The sequence below is a fragment of the Electrophorus electricus genome, chromosome 7 (genome assembly GCF_013358815.1).
Source record: "Electrophorus electricus isolate fEleEle1 chromosome 7, fEleEle1.pri, whole genome shotgun sequence".
NCBI classification, from domain to species: Eukaryota; Metazoa; Chordata; class Actinopteri; order Gymnotiformes; family Gymnotidae; genus Electrophorus; species Electrophorus electricus.
Window position 1 is genome coordinate 14,402,564 of NC_049541.1, and position 18,959 is coordinate 14,421,522.

Sequence of the window (18,959 nt, forward strand, 5' to 3'; positions counted from 1 at the left end):
CATGGACAGCTCAGCGCATTCTCATCTAGAGTGACTGCTAGTGATGGGGTATGTCTCTCTAACTTCTCTGAGGATAGCAGCACGTCATGTTCCAGCAAGGAGTGGAGGTGAATAGTTCATGTTCAGAAAGTAAAAGTTCTCCTCAAGATTCTTCTACCATCTGGCTCAAGCCAGCAGGCAGAATTAATTAGCGAAGCCGACTGGGTAATTCAAAATCATGGCAGGACTTTTTTGTTTTGAACCTGAAATTTTACGCCTGTGGTGGAGATGCAAGGAAGCAAGAAAACGGTTGCGGTGCCAAAAGCAACTTCTGCATCTCTTGTGAGGGCACACTTGTAGTGATGCCGATCCAAGACTGCCTTTGCATTCTCTCTCACAGCTCTTTAAGTCTTTGATGTGTATAACTGAGGCTCGCCCCTGAGTCATTGTGAAAGGTCAGCATATTCAGGGCAGGCAAAGCATTGTCGCCTCCTTCTGGTGAAGAAGATAAATGAAAACAATACAGGCTATACCTAGAGCACCATCTGCAGATGAAAATAGAAGTCTAATTTAATTTTCAGGCTCAGGTTAATGGAACTTGGCACATTCTAAAATGTTTTAGTATAAATTTGATAGTGCTACAATGCAGTCATTGTAATTTGTTTTGTACCATATTATGTTATCTATTAAAAAAAATTAATAAATGCATGTGACAAGTGGCCGCAAAGTTCATAGAATGTTTAATTGGATCATGTGCATTTTGACACCAGGATAGTTACCATCTGTAAATAAATAATATAGCTGAAGCTCCATAATATTTAAATTAATGCAAATATGCCAAAATAATTAAAGCATTATTTTGAAATTGTTTCACCTAAATTCTATTTCACATATAAATATGTTTTTAAGTCATATTGTTTCTACCATGAAAAACAAACAAAACTTAATCTGATGTTAATCTGATCATACACATTTGGATTTTAAACAAACAACGCTTTCAAGATATATATATATTTTTAATTTTACTGAAAATACAAATGAATTGTGTTACATGTAACTATCTTTAAACCTCACTCTCTTTAATGCACTCAGTGTCATTGTTAAAAATAACCTGATTTAAAAAAATGCAAATCTATAACAAAATTAGCACATATTTTGTGTGAGGATACACAAAATGTATTCATTCATTTAATCAGAGTGTATGAATCAAATACATTACACAATTGGTATGATAGGAATATTAGGTTTTCCTCTGTCTAATCCATCTCCGCTGATAATACATGCACATATTTTAGCAGAAAATCATCAATATTCCATGCAAGTCAATTTTATATTAGAAAATGTGAATGACTTATTTCACCTGTTTTTGGAAGATTCAGACACACACACACACACACACACACACACACACACACACACACACACACACACACACCTGTGTTTTCTGCAAAATGTCTTTTATTGCCTTCATTTAAAAAAATACAGCAAAATGCTGAATTTACTGGCCAGCATCAAAAATCTTCTTCCTGCCCTCCATGCCGGACATGGCTTCCACGTTCTTCCTCCAGTCTGTCACCTCCTCTTTCTGTGGGGAGACAGAAAAAAAAAAAAAAGAGCTCTGTGAGTTAAAGGCGTGCACAGTAGGAGAGCAGTGAAAGAGTTGTGGTCCCTGCGTGCAGATGTCCCTAATGGCAATAGAGCATTCACAGGATTAAGACCGAGATGAACGGCACGGTTCTCAGAGGACACAGGGCATGCAGGGTACTTGCTCCTACTGTACTGCTGACAAATTCCCTCCTGCACACAGCACACCTGAATAAACTAACTAAGGGCTTGAGAGAGGGTTTACAGAGGGCAGTGGCATGGCTGTTCTGGTCGCTGCAGCATCACCTTTTCCTCCTCTTTCTTCACAGTCTTGAGGTTGGCTTTGAAGTCGGCCTTCATGAGCTTGGTGTCCGTGAGAGCTCCCAGCTTGTCATCCGCCGTCTTCTTAACTCTCTTCAGGTTGGGTCGCTTCATTTTGCCCTTCAGTTCATAGACCTTCTGTTGTAGTGACTGGATCTGGAAAAGAAAGCATGTTGCTTCCAAATGTGTAACTGTCCAAATGTGCAACAGCCTCAAAATGTAACTCCAATTGTGTAACAATGATTTTTTTAGATATATGTGTGAGAAATGCTATCATGAATGTCACTGTTTTGTAACATTAATGAGAGTCAATACACTGTATAGAACAGCATTCTTCTTCATTGCTGCAAAAATACAGTATACTAAACTGTCTTGCTAAAATGATGTCAAATATCTGTATATCGAATAATTGCCTTAATACCTCTGTTTCATTCCTGGCCACTTTTAGTTCAAGGTCGTATCGTGACTCATCCACAATGTCGATCTTGTGGTGCAAATCTTTGCAAATTTCCTGCAAAAGGCATTTTGCAATGTCTGTTTGAAATGCACTGTGCGGAATAGTAGTCGCTCACAACTGGACGACTTAAGCAGGTATTGATTGGGCCACTCATTGGGATAACAGAAGCTAAACAAATCTTATTTTGATGATACAGAAGGTATTCCTAGAGCTGAACACCTCTCTGTGTCCCTGCTGCATTTAGAACAGAGGTTTTACCACATGTAGTACCTTGTGCATTTTCTTATACACTTCATTAGTGCTAGATATAGTGCTTATTGTCATGCATTAATTAGCATACAAAGTAGTGGAGCTAGTGGAGTGTGGTAAGATTTCTGGACCCTGATAAAAGATGGCCAGAGGCAGTACCTGCAGCTCCTGCACAGAGAGGCCGGAGAGCTTCAGAGGGGGTGCTCTCTCCTTCAGCGCGCTCTCCCGTTCGATCAACTTCTGCTCTCTCTCCTTCACCAGCAAACTCTCTGCCTTCCGCAGAAGTTTGGTCTGGAAAGAAAAGACAAGGCCTTCACACTGCACCAACAAAACTATCAGGCAAGAGCCACGATGATTAGGCAATGACAAGCCGTGAAAGTATAAAAGGGACGGAGCAGATGGACTCCACACAACGCACATATGCCAATTCTCTTCCGTGATACGTGGAGGCTGTGTTCGTACCCACCTTCAGAAGCAGTCTGCGTGTTGCTGGGTACTTGGACTTGGGCTTGGACTTTCTCTGTGAGGAAAGAGTCTAGTCTAGTCATTCTCATCTGTCCTGCAGCCTCATTATGATGGGGGAGGGGGTCGTAATCCGCAACCCAACGGCGCATGCACGCACTGCCTGAACAGATTACTGTCGGAATTTCCAAAATGAGGGATCAGGCGTTAGTCGCCCAGCGAAGGTCTCAGGCAAGCCTACAGTGGAGATGACTTCCCAACATGCTGCTCCATCTCACACAAATGCTCGAAGGCAAGGTTATTTACCTCTGCATTAGGTGCAGTGATTCAGTCTGGGTCACTGGGTTTGCGTGACACTCAAGCTAATTGCTCACTATCAAATATGAGAGTTCAGTAAATGCCAGGCAAAATCCAAATCAATGGTTTTGCATGCAGACAACACTTGTCACTGCACAGGAAAAGAAATCTTATTTTGCATTAGAACTATATTTCCATGCTTTAGCACTTCAGTACAATATATGCATTAGAATGTCAGTGTTCTTACCGGTCTGTTGAAAGGTCATGTCAAACAAACATTCCATTGAACACAAACACAAGTATGTTACTGAACCAGTCACCATAACCTGTTGTAAATCAGATCTGTTAAGTGAATGTAATATTGACAGAGTCCCTGTCCCAGTAGATATGACCCTTACCCCTCAGACATGGTCACGCTGCGCTTTGCCCTGAAAGCATGCCAAAATATTTGTGGTCAGATTTCAGTATCAGTCAAGGCACCACATTCTCATCAAGCAACGTCACACTGCTGGACAAATAGCAGTCAAATGCCAGCCCTGTGCCATGGACTAACCAGGACACACTGGAAAGAGAGATTTGAGATCTCGCAGAAGTCCAAATCAAGGTTTCCGAGGTAAGGGATTTTAAAAAAGGCTAATGAAGTTCCCGTATACGTGCAGACAATAGGCACTTTATGGCCCAGAGGAAAACAAGTATGTAGCACTTTTAGACAAGGCATCACTGTGACTCAGCCAGAGGTGTTCAGTGACCTCTGCTTTGCCTGCGACACACACTGTCAGCTGTCCACCCTGGAATCCAAAAGAAAAGCTTCATTACAGAAGTAAAGCAGTCATAGATGTACCACCATGGTCCTAGATTTCACCACCCTGAACACACACACACACACACACACACACACACACACACACACACACACACACACACACACACACACACACACACAGAGAGCTGAGGGGACCACATGCTCAGAGAAGGGGTTAATGGGGTCTTTGGCTAAAATGGACCGACAAAATACAAGAGGACAGAGAAAGTTAAAGAAAAAGTCCCAGCATGTTTCAGAGCATCAGCGTGTGGGGCCAACTGGGCACTGGGAAATAGTGGAATGGCCCAGTGTCAGATTGTGGTGTGCTACTGACGCATGTGACGTTCTGCTGAAAGAATGGCATCTGCCATGTGACAGTTTGTACCATTGGGGTGTTACTGAGGAATTATTAATACAGGTCTCTGTGTGGACACTCCGGGTGAGTCGTCACAACATCATATAACCCTTGTTAAGAATTTGGTTCTGAGCCATCTCTTAGCTTCCATCAAAAACATATTTACTGAATATATTGCACATTTTAGTCGTTATAGTGTCATTTAGTGGCTGTTTCGATTTACTGTTACTCAAAATCCCCCAAATTTGGCCTGCCAGGTGCAGACAGCCCTAACTGAGGCTTTCATATTACTAATATGGCTTCTCTGCTAATGGAGTCACAATTCTTCCTAAATGTACTAGAACCTTACTGTGAATGGGGATAATAAAATAATCAAATTATCACCAAAGACTTGTTGGCACATGCGCATGAATACGCATGTGTGCATGCATGCATGCACACACGCACCTGTTTTTCATGTCATCTCTGTGTATTGGTCAGACTGACTCACTCTCTCTCTCTCCCTCCCCCCTCAGCCTGTTACCATCTCTCTTGCCAGGAAAATCTTGTAAGAGAAGGCCAAGCCCTGCCCTGCTTTATGACATGGTTCAACACCACCAATAAATTACCTCTGCCTTTTTTTTATTACAAAGAATCCTTTTTGTAAACAAGCATGATACAGAACGCACTTAACAATAAACACCGGTGTCCTCAGCACCACCTGAGAATGTCTCAGACAGAGACAGGACAATAAACTACCAGCATCTGAAATATTATACGTTAACGAGTATTGCTGTCAAGAATCTCAATCCCCTCATACCATATGACCTGCCACATTCCCTTAAAATATCATACTGATTGCTTACATGACCTTGGGCCCTAAATATTGTTAATAAATGACTAAAATAATGAACTAAAGGAGATAAAGGGGAGTCTTAGTGAGAAGGAAAATGTTCTCTATATTTCACACACAGTTCTCACACTATCTTAATACTCATTTATGATTTACCTCGACTATTAGAACAAAAGTGTTCTTACCTGTGAAGAGTGATCAGGCGGAGTGAGCAGACAAGCGATAGTGGAGATGGAGACAATGTAGTGGAAGTTGACGCTCCCCTAACGCATGTGAATGGCTCACTAAAATAGCCCCGCAGCTACGCCTCCTGGTGAGCACCGCTGCACCTTTGTGCCCTAGAACGCATAAACCCCAGACGAGGGTACAGTCGCATTCTTGTCACACACGCGTGTACCCGCACGATCACGCGCACACTTTTAACAATTTATTTAATTTTTTTTTTTTTCTTAAATCAAACTCATACACAGATTTAATATTCTCCTGGTAACTCCGAAGACGGGAATGCATATAATTGTTTAACTAAGCCCTTTATGGCGCTGTCAGAAACCATAATTCAAAATTTATTTCTTTTATTTAAAAGCTCCGAATTTGGCTTCGAGAAAGGCTTTAATGGGAGGTGAATATTGCTCCCTCAGGCTCTTCTCCGTGGTAAGGTGATCTGGGTTCAAAAACACATCCCTCCGTTTTGCTCTAGAAACAGGCAATTTTGCTGAGCCGATAAATGCTTAACCCATAAAGAATGATAACAGTAAAAATGGATGTTAAGTAACAGGACACTCAACACTTTGCTTAGATTCTTGGTTGCATGGTATAAATAACAGGCCAATTTGCAATCTCAACTTCTCGAACCGAGACGGGCGTACACCGTCACGCGGGAGCACCATGTCCCACATTGAGGCTGTCAGCGGCTGCCGTGATGGGGAGTAATTGTAGCCGCCGCAGGATTCCTTCTCATCGAATGCAGCAGGCGTCCGGGTGAAGGTGCAAGCCTCTGTGTGGGTCCTGTATCACATGTTTCTAGAGGTCAGGCTCAATTAATGGCGGGCAAGCTACCTGTCATACGCTCCGGTTTTATTAGTGTAAACAGGCATCAGTCGCGCCAGGTAGGCCATATGGCCGATGCTTTTCAGGTGAGGAAGAAACGATAACTCGTTGTTTTTGATCAGAATGCAGCACGTTTTATGTTGTCAAAGGTCATTAATTAAATCTCTACTTTTGTTAGTTTGTTGTCTTTTTACGAGATTCTCCAGCCTTCTCCACTGCGCGGTGCTATGTAGTAGGATACCTCATTATATGAATCTGGAGTAATAATGTTATGCTTCGGGTCCCATCAGTACATCAGACTGAGGTGAGTTTATACGCTTTAACAGCATAGTGACAATAATGGGCCTGCTGTTTTAAGCTCTTGAGGGAATGCCACTAATCACGCGCCAGGGCGTGCGCAGACAGTTCAGCACAAGCGAAATGCCGCGCTTAGAACGTCCAGCGCGAACGAGATATACTTTTCATTGTTCTCCTTCAGCACCGTGTTCCACATAATGGACAAAATAAAATAAATAAAATGGTACTCACTTGCTGATAATGACTACTGCTAATTTACAGGTATGATTATGCACATTAACATCCGACATACATGCACTCATTCTCAGAATTTGAATTGTTTGGCTCTAATTATAATTCCGGTGAATCTGCTTAACTTCCCATTAAGTGGATTACAGGCATCCCTAACCGGTAGCTCTCATTTTAGGAACGGGCCTGACGTCACTCTCCATCAGGTGCAGTATCGCCACCAGCAACATAACTCACCTGACAGAGCGCCCATGGGTAGTGTAGTCTTTAATCACAGGTATGCATGTGGTCCTGCTGGATGGACTGCAGCGCGTTCAATCTAAAGGCTTGAAACTATAAAGCTACGGTGTTTCTTCACCGAGCCCTAGAATAATGTGTCACAACAAATGTCACAGCAATGCTGCGAATACCTCATAAATCATGCAGGGTGACATGCTCCATCAGCTACGATCCGGTCAGCAGGCTTGCATATCAATTCCCCCAGAGTGTGGGCGCACGGCCAGGGAGATGCCACCCTGCACAAACGCTCAGCTGTACACCTCTCGCCCGTGCAGAGCCGTGATAGCGTGTAGAGGACGCAACCAGCCCGTGGCGAGGCAGAAGCACTGGGGCACCGGGGGAGTTGGCGGCGTCGCGTGTAACCTCGCACGCCTGGCTTAGTGAAGCAGCGGCTACGGCATTTCTCCGTCTGCTGGAGTCTCGGGAGGGAGCTGCCTGTTTAACACGGATGAGGGCTCTCGGTGCCGTGGTCCAACAGAGCCTTTCCGGGAAGAGAGCTGCTTTCTGTTTTTTTTGCATGCTTATTTTTAATCCTTGGCGAACAAGCAGAGCGCCTCTCTGAACTAGGGCAGTTTGGTAGGTCTATTAACCTATCGTGTCTGGTACTGAGCATCATATTTCCCCCTCGTAAAACAGAATCAAAACTCTCTATCTGACCTAAAAACAGCATCACTGGGACAGAACTGCACACAAACACATGCACACACCCAGGGCCTGGCTAATATTTAATAATAATAATAATAATAATAATAATAATAATAATATAATAATAAGTCACTCGTTCATTATAGCAAGGACATGTTCGACAGAAACGCAAATGCCAAATGGTATTCAGGAAGTCATCGGTACCTCATCTATGGCCCCATTTATGAATGCCAATCGGACAAAATGTTATGGGATATGACGGATTATCGCCCTCCTTCCCTTGATACCATGGCATTTCAAACTTCTAAGCAGTTTCTCTGAGACACCTCACCTTGTCGGTCCTCGTCTTCCCCGGACTAGAGTAATGCAATCCTTCTGACACCCAATCACTATCTGCCCACACGATGGGTGCGAATAGTACGGCAGACGTGGGCAGTCCCCACACAGGGCTGCCACCACATGAAGCGCTTCCCCGGCCCGTGAGCTCATGCCTGCACAATGCAGCCGCTGACGCTCTGTCCCCGGGTTGCCGAAGTTAAACACACCGGGCACAGGCCGCGGTGCTGCATCGGCGACCCATGTATCCCGGTCTCATAAGCAGATACGAATCTGCGAAACTACCTTTTCCCCCTGTTTGTGTGGAAACTGCAACTGCGTGGCCGCTGACCACTAGAGGTCAGGTTTTCGCGCCCTTGCTGAGTAGTTGAGGAAACGCCACTGTTGCAGAGATTGGCAGTGTTCTGCCGATAAACACACCGTCTCCAGCTGCAGCATGCAAGAGTAGGATGGGAGATGACGCAATGCCCGGGATGTTCCAGCTTCATTTGGGGAAAGAATCACAGTAAAACACAGATTTGGACAGCATTAGTTGTTAGCTGAATTGCATGTTCCGTCTGCTGATAAAAATAGTTTTGCCAGCTGAAAGAGGGTTGTTAGTCCTCTCTGCATATGGCCTATTAGCTTGAATTTCTATGGCAACGAGAAAGTGTCTGTTGCCTTGTCACCACGCTACGCGCAGACTTAGGCCAGACCCTGTGGGTGGATTGACACCTGTTTCCTGCAGCACTAGGTGGGTAAGGGAGGCTTTGCCAGCATGACTGGTGGGCGCTGACACTTGCACACTTATAGTGGAATGCCCCCCCCCACAGTCCCTGGCTTTATAATGAAGAATGTGTGTCACGGGGAACGTCTGCTTGGGCTGTTAGAAAGCAGCAGGTGACGCTGGCCTTGCTCACATGTGCTTCATGTGCGCTGCACATGCAAATGATCCTGAGCAGACTGTTGATGTTTCCAAGCTATATATATCCTATAGGTCATCCAGAGACCTTGGAAGTGCCTGGGCTCAGCGAGGCGACCCCTGTGTCAGAGGCCGTATGATTCCCCTGTTCTGGACCAGGAACGATGAGGCCATCCAGAAGAGCTGCCCCAGAGCTGCCCCTCCTGGGTCCTGGAGGTCAGCCCCACCCATATACCCTGTCATCAGGACCGATGGAGCATGAGACGGGCGGGAGACGGTCTGCTGAGTGGCGGACGCCCAGTGCAGACAGGGTCAGCAAGGGGCAGCCACTCGATAGATGGTCCGTCATACTTTACCTGAGTCCTGCATCACAAACACCAAGCCTTGTAAAATACACAACTACCAGGAAGTAGGAGGAGAAATGACAAGATGTAGGCTTATTCAGGGTCTGGCAACAAGGAGAGAATCTGAGAGATGGAAGGAGAAGAATTTAGAAAAATTAGCTTTTTGTTGTTTTGTTTTAATATTTAACATTTTCTGTGGTATTAAACTTTTCAGCTAAGGGATACCTGAAGGTATTTTTATGCTTTAATTCAGCCAATTTGGAAGTGAAGTGAAATGGAACAATACATGGCCCCAAGACGTTTTATTTCGCTATTTTTTATTATTTTCAAGATTTATTATTTAAGTACACATCATCTCAGACCTTATATATATATATATATATATATATATATATATATATATATATATATATATATATATATAATGTAAAACAATGCCAAATTATTTCTGTGAGAAAGGGAAAGAATTGCTAAGGATTTAGCCTTCAACCCATAACAAATTGTTTTCTTTTGCACTGATGAAGTAAATAGAGAAAGATTGTAGACTGTTATTGTGGCTCTGGTAAAGCCCAAACTGCAGTGGCACAAGAACACCCACTGTGGACATAATCGGGTCAAAGCCACAAATTCCATTTGCCTAAACATCTGCTGTTTGAAGCGAACTGCAGTTGTAAGCAAACTGAGCCGGGGCTAGCGAGGACACTATACTGAGATCCAGGCTCAAACTGGTGCAGTGGGCATTTCTCCTCAGCCTACAGCTCATCAAGATACACTAATAAAGATCTAGACAGTGGATTCTTATTGTGGACAAGTGGGTTCGTTAGCCGGGAGTGTGGAGTAAGGGTGTCTGTTCAGCCGCCACCCTCCAGGGTGAGTCCTGAGGCTCCTCATTTGTCAGTCCGAGGGTGTCAAAGGCCAGGCTCTAAACAGTGCTTTATTATAGAGCAGAGAAGCCCATGTACACAGCACTCGAATCAAAGGTTTGGCAGAAGCCAGGAGGCTGGCTTGTCTTCTTCCCAAGGCATAAATCCCAGAGAGATGAGGTGATTTTCAGCTGCAAGCCTTTCTGTGGGATTTTATTACTTATTATTGATGAGATCACCCAGGGTCCAGGACGAAGGTCAAATTCCTTTTGCTTATAGCACACTGATCAGTTCTGGCAGAGTAAAGCTACTACTACTACGCATGCATGCTGTACTCAAACACGGTGTTTCAGTATCCAATCAGGTAGTCTACAGTTCTGCTTTAAACCGGCTCCCACATCACCTGTGCTAGGTATGCAGTGTTCTTAATGGTTTGGGAGAGGTTTGTCGGGAGCTGGGATAGAGCACTGTGGACCTCCGGATGGGTCCTGAGGCCTGGACTGAGAAACACTGTGCGAGAGATGCCAAAGCCTCCACACAAAATCAAGCAGAAAGGCATAGTGCTTTCAGGAAATAATAGGAAAATAAACTGGTTTTTATTTTTTTGGTCTTTCTATTTCAGCACATTGGTTTTAAAATGAAGCTGATGTTAAAGTGCAGAATGTAAACTTTAATGCAGAGGTATCGGCATTCATATTGGGTAAACCTTGCATAGCCCCCTTTTTTATACACGTCTCGCATTTCAGGGAATCAGAAATAACTCGACATTTGGATGCTCAGTTTATTCTTGGCCAGTGACTGCATTATTAGTTCATGCATAAGAGAGTTAACCCAAGATCCAGAGTTGATCGTAGATAAGGCATATTCATGCTGAGGCCCAAAGATGTACCAATGTCCAGAGTATCATACGGCTCCAACCTTGTAGCAGGATGACCTGAAACATACTGCAAAAATGGTAGAATTAGGTCCAGAAAGTGAAATGTTCTTCACTGCCTGAGTAAACCCAACATTGGGTAAACCCTCAATGAACATGGTCTTTGCTTACTGAAGTCTGATAAAAAATCCCCTGAAATACATAGCAAATTATATGACAGAATATCAACATCTGCTAATGTCTTTGGGTAGCAGACTTTGTACAGCTGTCAGTTATGAAGATTTGGAACCAAGTGCTAAACATGACAATTGTGTTTAAAATTATGTATCCCTTATGATCCACTGAAATGGACCTATTAGGAATAAAAGGTAGATTCCTGATTGTTTCCACCAGGGCAGCTGTAAATACTCTTATAATGCAATCTGCAAGTGCCCAAGGTAGGAACAAACATCTTGTAGTCTCCATGGTGAGCAGCACATGTGCTTTTGTCAAAAAGCATTTATAGAGAGTGCTTTTAAGCCTTAACTCCTGTTCAGATGGGAATTGGTTGTCACAACATTGTTCCTACACATAAGCAAAAGCAAAATCTTTTTTAGTATTAGATGATACCAAATTCATAACTGCCCCTCTATACAAGTGAATTTTCAGTCTAATGGTCACAAAGCAAAACTATATTAGGTTGAAAAGAGTATTTTTTTATATATGCAATGAGAAATGATCTGCTTTCTTCTAGATTGGCAATCATTATAGATGGTGTAAAAAGGAGCTTTAAAAATACCCAGGGTTTATGTTTTCTCACATAAAAGAAGCTTGGGTACGGGCCAATAGCACTCAAAGTTAAGACTGTCTAAAACAATGAGGACAGTGCAGGAAAAGCCTCTTTTGCTGAGAGGACCATCTTGAGTTTACTAAAGCAATTTTGAATTTCAAAGCACTGCAACTTTTGGTTAATAAATATAACTGCTGATGAGTTTACCATTTAAGACACTTCTCACACAACGGAGTATTCTTCTTGTTTGACCAGAGAGCAGTCCTAAAGGAAAGCTCGCTTGGCTGGGATATTCACCAGCTCTTTTCTTTACTATTAAAACTCAAAGTGTTTCCCATCCTGATCATCAGAGACCCCCAGAGCATCTTTTGTGCTAGCCTCCAACGCAGGTGAACTGTGTATTCTCTTTCTGGAGTCATTTGTTCTGTTCTGTTCATCATAGTATATACTCCTCACTAATCTCTGATATATGTGCTATTTTGAAACTGCAGTATGAAGTATGTTGTTAAAGTCTATACAAACACATTGAACCACACACAAACAATATGATGCATTCATATGGCAGCTAATCCATTGGGTAATCTAAGTAAAGTTAGCTGGCACATTTGAAAGATGTGCTAGCCAGATTAACTTGCTTTAATTAAATTGATCTATATGTAATGAACATGGAAATATAAGGACCTTTTTACTTTATATTTGTTGGGAAATTCTAGGCTTTATCATTACATGCTTTCATACAACTGGATATTCCAACTCGTACTCTTAGCACTCTCTCTTCACTTTCAGATTCATCTCTATTGTCAGTCAACTGACCACAGTGATATGCACTTTGGTCTTCTTACTTATTAATTTTTTTTTCTCTGTCAGACATCAGTCTCCTCCAAGCCCTTCTCCTTTCATATCTGCCACAGAGCTGTCGTGCTTCCATGCTTTTATGTTTTCACTTTTCTATGCGTTTATACTTTTAAAGCGCAAGTCCTGTAACTGTGTGCACTTTTTTTTACAGCACCTTGTTACATCTCATGCACTTATTTTCAAAGTAATACACCTCAGAGAAAAATTGCTTCGTACCAGTATTCACCAGCGCTTCTCCTAAAGTCCAGGAAGAGAGTGGGGCCTGTTTTTCATCCCAACTGCCTTGCCCGCTCTGCCTCTGAGACCATGGTGCCAGAGGAGCACAGGCCTTAACTGCTTTATCACACCAGCTGCGCATCTTTATGGGCCCTTTTATCTGTGGCTTTTTCTCAGTCGCTCTTTATTGCATGCCCGCCTCGTCCGTTCCCGAAGGAGAGTGCCAGGAATGCAGGTTCGTACTCTGACCTTCATTAGGATGCTTGCTTGTGTTTACCACTGTCCCCAGACATTTCGGGCTGGAAAATGATGATGTGTACTGACTGAGAGCGCTAATGCAGAACGCTTGCTTCTCAATACATATGCGCACCTACATCTCGGTGGCGATGCGGCGTTTGCTTTCTTTGGCATCTGTTGCAGTGCAGGTATTAGTAGCTTTCTCTGGGTGCTTACTTTAAACCATTCCATGAAGTGTGAGCATGAAATAAGACAAAGATATTAATTTTAAGGAGAAAAAAATGAACAGTAAAAGCTGGAGTAATTACGGCTACTAATCTCCGTTCTTGTTTTAAAGAATGTGATTTGGCTGCATTTGTCCTTATTACTATTTGTGTAATGTGGTTGTCATATTTAATGAGAAAAGATGTCTTACTATAGAGACTGCATAATAATGAAAGCACTTCTGCAGACAAGAATGTCCTTGGGGCCTTTTTCACACAGATTAAAAGCCAATTCAAAGAAAAATTTCCCCTCCTCTAAACAAGACAAGCATATATAGGACTGATACAATGATGACACCCATTATAAAACTGAAGGAAATGAGATGCAAAAAAAGACAACCAGAACAGAACCTTATTTTAATATTTTCAGCCAAACACTCATTCCGACCCCCTTACCTCTCAAAAATAACACAACTAAAATGTGAAGCTCTCAGCAATCGATTAGTTGTCAGATGCAGTGATTATGATTGCCGTCTTGAACGAACCCAGAGCTTTCACCCCACAATCTTTCCAGCAAAATCTCTCTCACTGCTTTGATCTGCGGCTTCCCCGTGGACTCTTCTGTGCCTGGATTCCTCTTTTGATCAATAATGGCTTAAAGTACACAGACATAAGAGTGAGGTCAGGATTCTGACACAGATGACAGACAGAAATTCGTTTTAACAGGCCAGGGATCCCTTAACCAAAGGCCTATTTAAGATTCAGCAGCAAACACTTTTCACACACTAAAAGAGGCCACTGGATGAATTTGAGACCTTGAGAAGGGAGTTTCATTTAAAGTTAACTAACAGACTAAAACCTACCTCTGATTAACCAGCCTGAGCCTCATAGGCTTTCTTTACCTTGGCGAACCGAAACGGCTCAGTCTTTGCAGCAGCAGGTCCAGCCGATAGACACCTTCCACCTTCCACACACACAACTGCTGCTACGGTGGATTGGTGTTCCATGCCCCTCTCTCAGCCTGTGGCATGAATAATGAGCAATTATCAGTGTTTGAAACATCAACAGCCCAGGGCTTTGATGTGATTTAAGATAAGGCAGATGACCTTAACGTACCGTTTCACCCATGCCCACAGTCCTTTTTTTAATCAGACACCGATAAGTACGATTTACTTTGCCTGGCGTCCACAGAGGGATAAAAAGCCAGGAAGCCAGAGCTGCAAACGATTCTCCCAGTCGTCCTGTTTTGTCATGTAACAGACGAGAGGCCAAGGACATCTACTACGCTGCTGTCTGGTTTCCATTAAAATGCTACAGGTGGCGGTATTATATGTTATTGCCTTAACATATTGCCTTACCATGCTGAGTGGCAAGCAGCATCTTTCAGAGTGGGTGTGTCTGCTAATGTGAACTAGCTCTGCTAGCATTTAGTGTTTTTCCTGAGCACTGCTGTTCATCAGAATGCAAAATACAAGTAACACCTGGACATCATTACAAAATATCGTTTAAAATTTTAAAAAATGTTTACATTCACACCTGGTGAGCTACTCACATTTCTTCATGTGGCACTTTGACCTACTACTTCCTTAAGTGGTAAGAAGTTAGACTCTTGTGTTAGAGGTGTTTATTTTTGCATCTCTTGTTGTCTGCTGTGTTCTGCACGTAATTGAAGTGATCAAGTCTGTCTGCTTGAATGTGAATATGAGACAGAACCACTGTCACACATATATGTGAATAGCTCATCACGAGTGTGTGTGGGGCGAACAGGTACAGCATAGAGCATACTGATGTCAAAGTTTTTTCTGAGTTTGTCAGAAAGGTTTGAGCCCATTCCTCTATATTCCGACTCATGTTCATGTGTAAGTGTGTTTCTGTCACAGGTGAAGTCACCTCGTAGGTCTGCAGTTACTGATAAGATGCTTATAAATAACGTATCTTCACAAAACCATCAAGTCTTCTCACATCTGTTGGCTGGTTAAATGTTTCATTATTTAGGCACTGTTTTCAGGTTACAAATATTTGTGCAGAATATCAAGTCACAGAATACCAAAAGAGACAGTTTATGATTGGTGGGGCCTTATAGTGCGGTATGTGTCATTGTGTCATTTTCCCCATTTCACGGCTGCCTTCGAAAGGTCACAGACCACATACTTTGCCCTGATTGCTACATTTGCCCTTTGCGAATGCTTATTACTTAAACAAGATTTATAATAACTAAGCGTCTATCATTCAATCTTAAAGTCCAAACGCCCTGCCCAAGGCATCGAATCCTTTCTCGCTCACAACCCACTACCAATTAACTACACGTCAGCAGTGCTAATTAAAATCATTTAACTGAAATGAATTGCCAGGACTGAAAGCAGACAGCCACTGTGAGTAATGCCTCTGTCTGCAGCTATCGGCTTTGGAATGAACCATCATTACCTTTCTTGGGAATTTCATGGCAGTACTTCCAGACGGGAGCTTAAACAATGACCCTCCACATAGTCCGGGTCCCAAGCCTCTCTTTCCAGCTGCACTGCACTGCGACTGAGGCTTTGAGTGAGACATCTCTGGCCAAGAGCATCTGACCCTCTGAGATCCATCTGACAGAACCTTTATGAGAGGGTAACAGAAGGCTGTGCTGATTAAGGGTTTCTCTTCACAGAGAAGCTCCATGAAGAGAAACTCTTCCCATAGCCACCTCAGGACCAGGTTAGGAATTTAAGCAGCCATGAGCCTTCTCTAAAATGTTCCCTTAGGGTGCTATTGGCTATGCCTTTGAAAAACAATAGGTGATCATTTGAAGGTGTATTTTCAGGAATGTAACACAGTTTAATCAAATATATATCTAGGGAGAGGCCTGTATCCTGTATAAATTTTGCAGAAAACCACCAAGGTGAGAAATATCCTCAGTGTTTTAAACAAACTGTGGGGCCAAGATGAAAGGAAACCCCGTTAATTCTCATTTGATCTTCAGGGAGCAGGGAGTGGTGAGAGCAGGTCTCAGACAAAACTGCTTTTAGCATCTCCTCTAAATGTAGCATTTGACCCCAAAGCACACACTCCACTTAGCTTCCTACTTCCCTCCTGTGTGGTGCCATCTCTTCTGCATTAATCAGCTGCTACACATAATCATGGGTCCTGATTTAAATATTGGCTCGGAGTTTTCGAAATCTGACATGCGGAAATATGGATCCCATAGGCAGAGTGCATGTGCACCCCTGAATCAAAAGACCCGCTGCTGCCAAATCGCATTCCCCAGAGCACATAATTACTCCAACTCTGTTTGAGCAGAGATGACACATCAGTGAGATAAAGAGTCACATTCATCTCAAAGCCTAACACGAAGAGACATCAATTGGCCATTCCAGCAAGGAGCTTCACGAATATGGCAGTTCTCTGGGGACGAACCTCACCACAGATATGTTCACTCAAATGATAACGAATGATGTAAGTTGACTCTAAAGGATGTCACGATATCATGTTTAAATTAGTAGTGTATTTAAAAAATACTTCATAACAACTCTTGGGTAGAATTGTATGAAGGTCCCAGTAAAATTTAATTGATGACTCTGCTGCCTTTAAACGGTAGGACAATAAGCTGTTGCTGCAGAATCTGTGACTGCCAATAAAAAAAAAAAGCACAGTACCCTTGATCCAGTACCCTTGACCAGAAATGCTGAATGCAGACCATTGAATGCCAAAGATGGATAATCACAAGCAAGAAGGGGCCCAAGTTAACAAATATCACTTGGATGGAAAGTCAGGTCCATCATTCTCAATTCTAGTGTAAGATGTATAGTAGAAACAGTTGCAGTTTGGCAGGACAGTTTGTCATGCTGCAACAAAGAAGAGTTTAAACAAACAGCAAGTGCACTACTGGAACCTAACAGAACACACAACATGCATATGCGTCATTCCCTCTGTTCAGAACACTAGTTACAGAGATTATGTGTAAAATTGTATTAATTTTGCCAGTATTTATTGACCGCTAGTGCTCTGGGCCATTGCATATAGTGTTCAGAAAAAGTGTTCACTCAAATGTTCTCTGGTTCACCTTTATCTGCAGAATAAATGGACCATTCACTTGCTGTTCTTCTTTTTTTTAATTGAGTCCCTCGCTTCAGCAAAAGAAATTGCCAGCCCTAATAAATGGAAAATAAAAACAACTCAGTTAGTATTTTAAGCCAAAGTAAACATTGTTTAATTTCTCAGATAGATTAAAAACAAATGTGAACCTGTATCACAAAAGCTAGTATCTAACAGACACATAAGAGCATCAGACTCTGAGCATCTGAGCACTGACACATAGCAAGTGAACACATCATCATAGATGCTCCGAGCTGAGCTCATGCTCTGACATTTGTCTAGGGTTGGAGCCTATTTTTACAAAACTAAATCTTGCAACAGTCTCAGCATTAAGGCATGGTCAAATAAAGCAGTAACAGCCAAATGATCATCATACTTAAAGTGATCATTACTGCTGTTGTTCCCATTTTAACAAAATAAAATACAAAGATTGAGGCATGGAAGATGCCAAAAAGGAAGTTAGACACTTCTGTGCCTTCTGAACAGAGGAGTCCAAATATCCCCTGACATCAATCAACAGAACCCCCCCCCCCACCGCTTCACACATGTAGCAGCACTGACATTTGGCAGACACTCCAGCTCAATCAAATGAGTTCATTTCTTTCTCAAAAAACGAGCTAATCTGTTAATTAGCTTTGAATATAGATGTTGAAACTCAGTGGGTGAGGCTGATGAGATGATTTGTCCTAGTGGAAAACTGTTCTGAACATCACCCTGAGCTGTGGGTTCAGTATGTGAACTCTGATGAATGGCTCCTGGACTTCCTAGTCATCGTGAGTGTGATTCAGTGCACATAATTTCCGATATGATCTAGTCAGATGAACAGCAATGGGCCAAGGACTTCAGCAACGTTCATATGGTTGCTACCACTGGGTAAACACCTCCCTTTGTGTGCGGGGTCGGCCTAGTGAGAAGCGAGCTGCTGTGAATAGGAGAATGGGAGTCGCTGTCTGCGTCTCCTTGCATGGCACTGTCACTTCTAAGGGTTTTAAATATTTATCAGAGGAATCTGATAATTAAAACAGAGAGAGGCTTCAAGTGTCCTTTCCTCTAATCCATTTGTCTGAACCTTTGCCAGCATTACAGCATCTGTCACTCAGTTGGATCCTGAAACAATGGGGGTATTTAGTGTTCCCCTTCAAGTTGAGTATCACAAGAGTTTGCGTTAGTTTTATCCCACTGACTGTAGAACAGTTTCAAAAAGTAAGCATGAATATAACTATATAACTAATTTTGTCATTTTATTTGGATTCAATGCATTTAATTTTAGTCATTTTTGTTTTTACTAAAATTACTGTACATAAATCTGACTCAAACTAATGGTATTTTAGTCTCACGGTTAAGGCTCAAACGTGGGTGACAAAGTGAACACAGCTCTAGAGTAGAGCATGGCTATGTTTCATCCTGAATGTAGGTAATTACTAAAAGTTATGAGAAAGCAACCGCATGACAGTCT

At 42.6% G+C, this 18,959-nt stretch overlaps 1 protein-coding gene across 2 annotated transcripts; it reads right to left on the reverse strand.

Moving 5' to 3' along the window:
• Positions 1-701: 701 nt before the first annotated feature.
• Positions 702-5,668, reverse strand: tnni4a (troponin I4a). Of its 2 annotated transcripts, XM_027015828.2 has the most exons (8): positions 5,524-5,668; positions 3,748-3,777; positions 3,597-3,600; positions 3,057-3,110; positions 2,750-2,881; positions 2,306-2,395; positions 1,870-2,040; positions 702-1,564 (listed from the first exon to the last, which is right to left on the reverse strand). In XM_027015828.2, exons 2-8 carry the CDS (start codon positions 3,756-3,758, stop codon positions 1,478-1,480), a joined length of 549 nt encoding a protein of 182 aa, XP_026871629.2. In that variant the 5' UTR covers positions 3,759-3,777; positions 5,524-5,668; the 3' UTR covers positions 702-1,477. The 2 variants fall into 2 exon arrangements, with proteins under 2 accessions (XP_026871629.2, XP_026871630.2); XM_027015829.2 differs by lacking the exon at positions 5,524-5,668 and having other exon boundaries at positions 3,748-4,258.
• Positions 5,669-18,959: the final 13,291 nt, after the last annotated feature.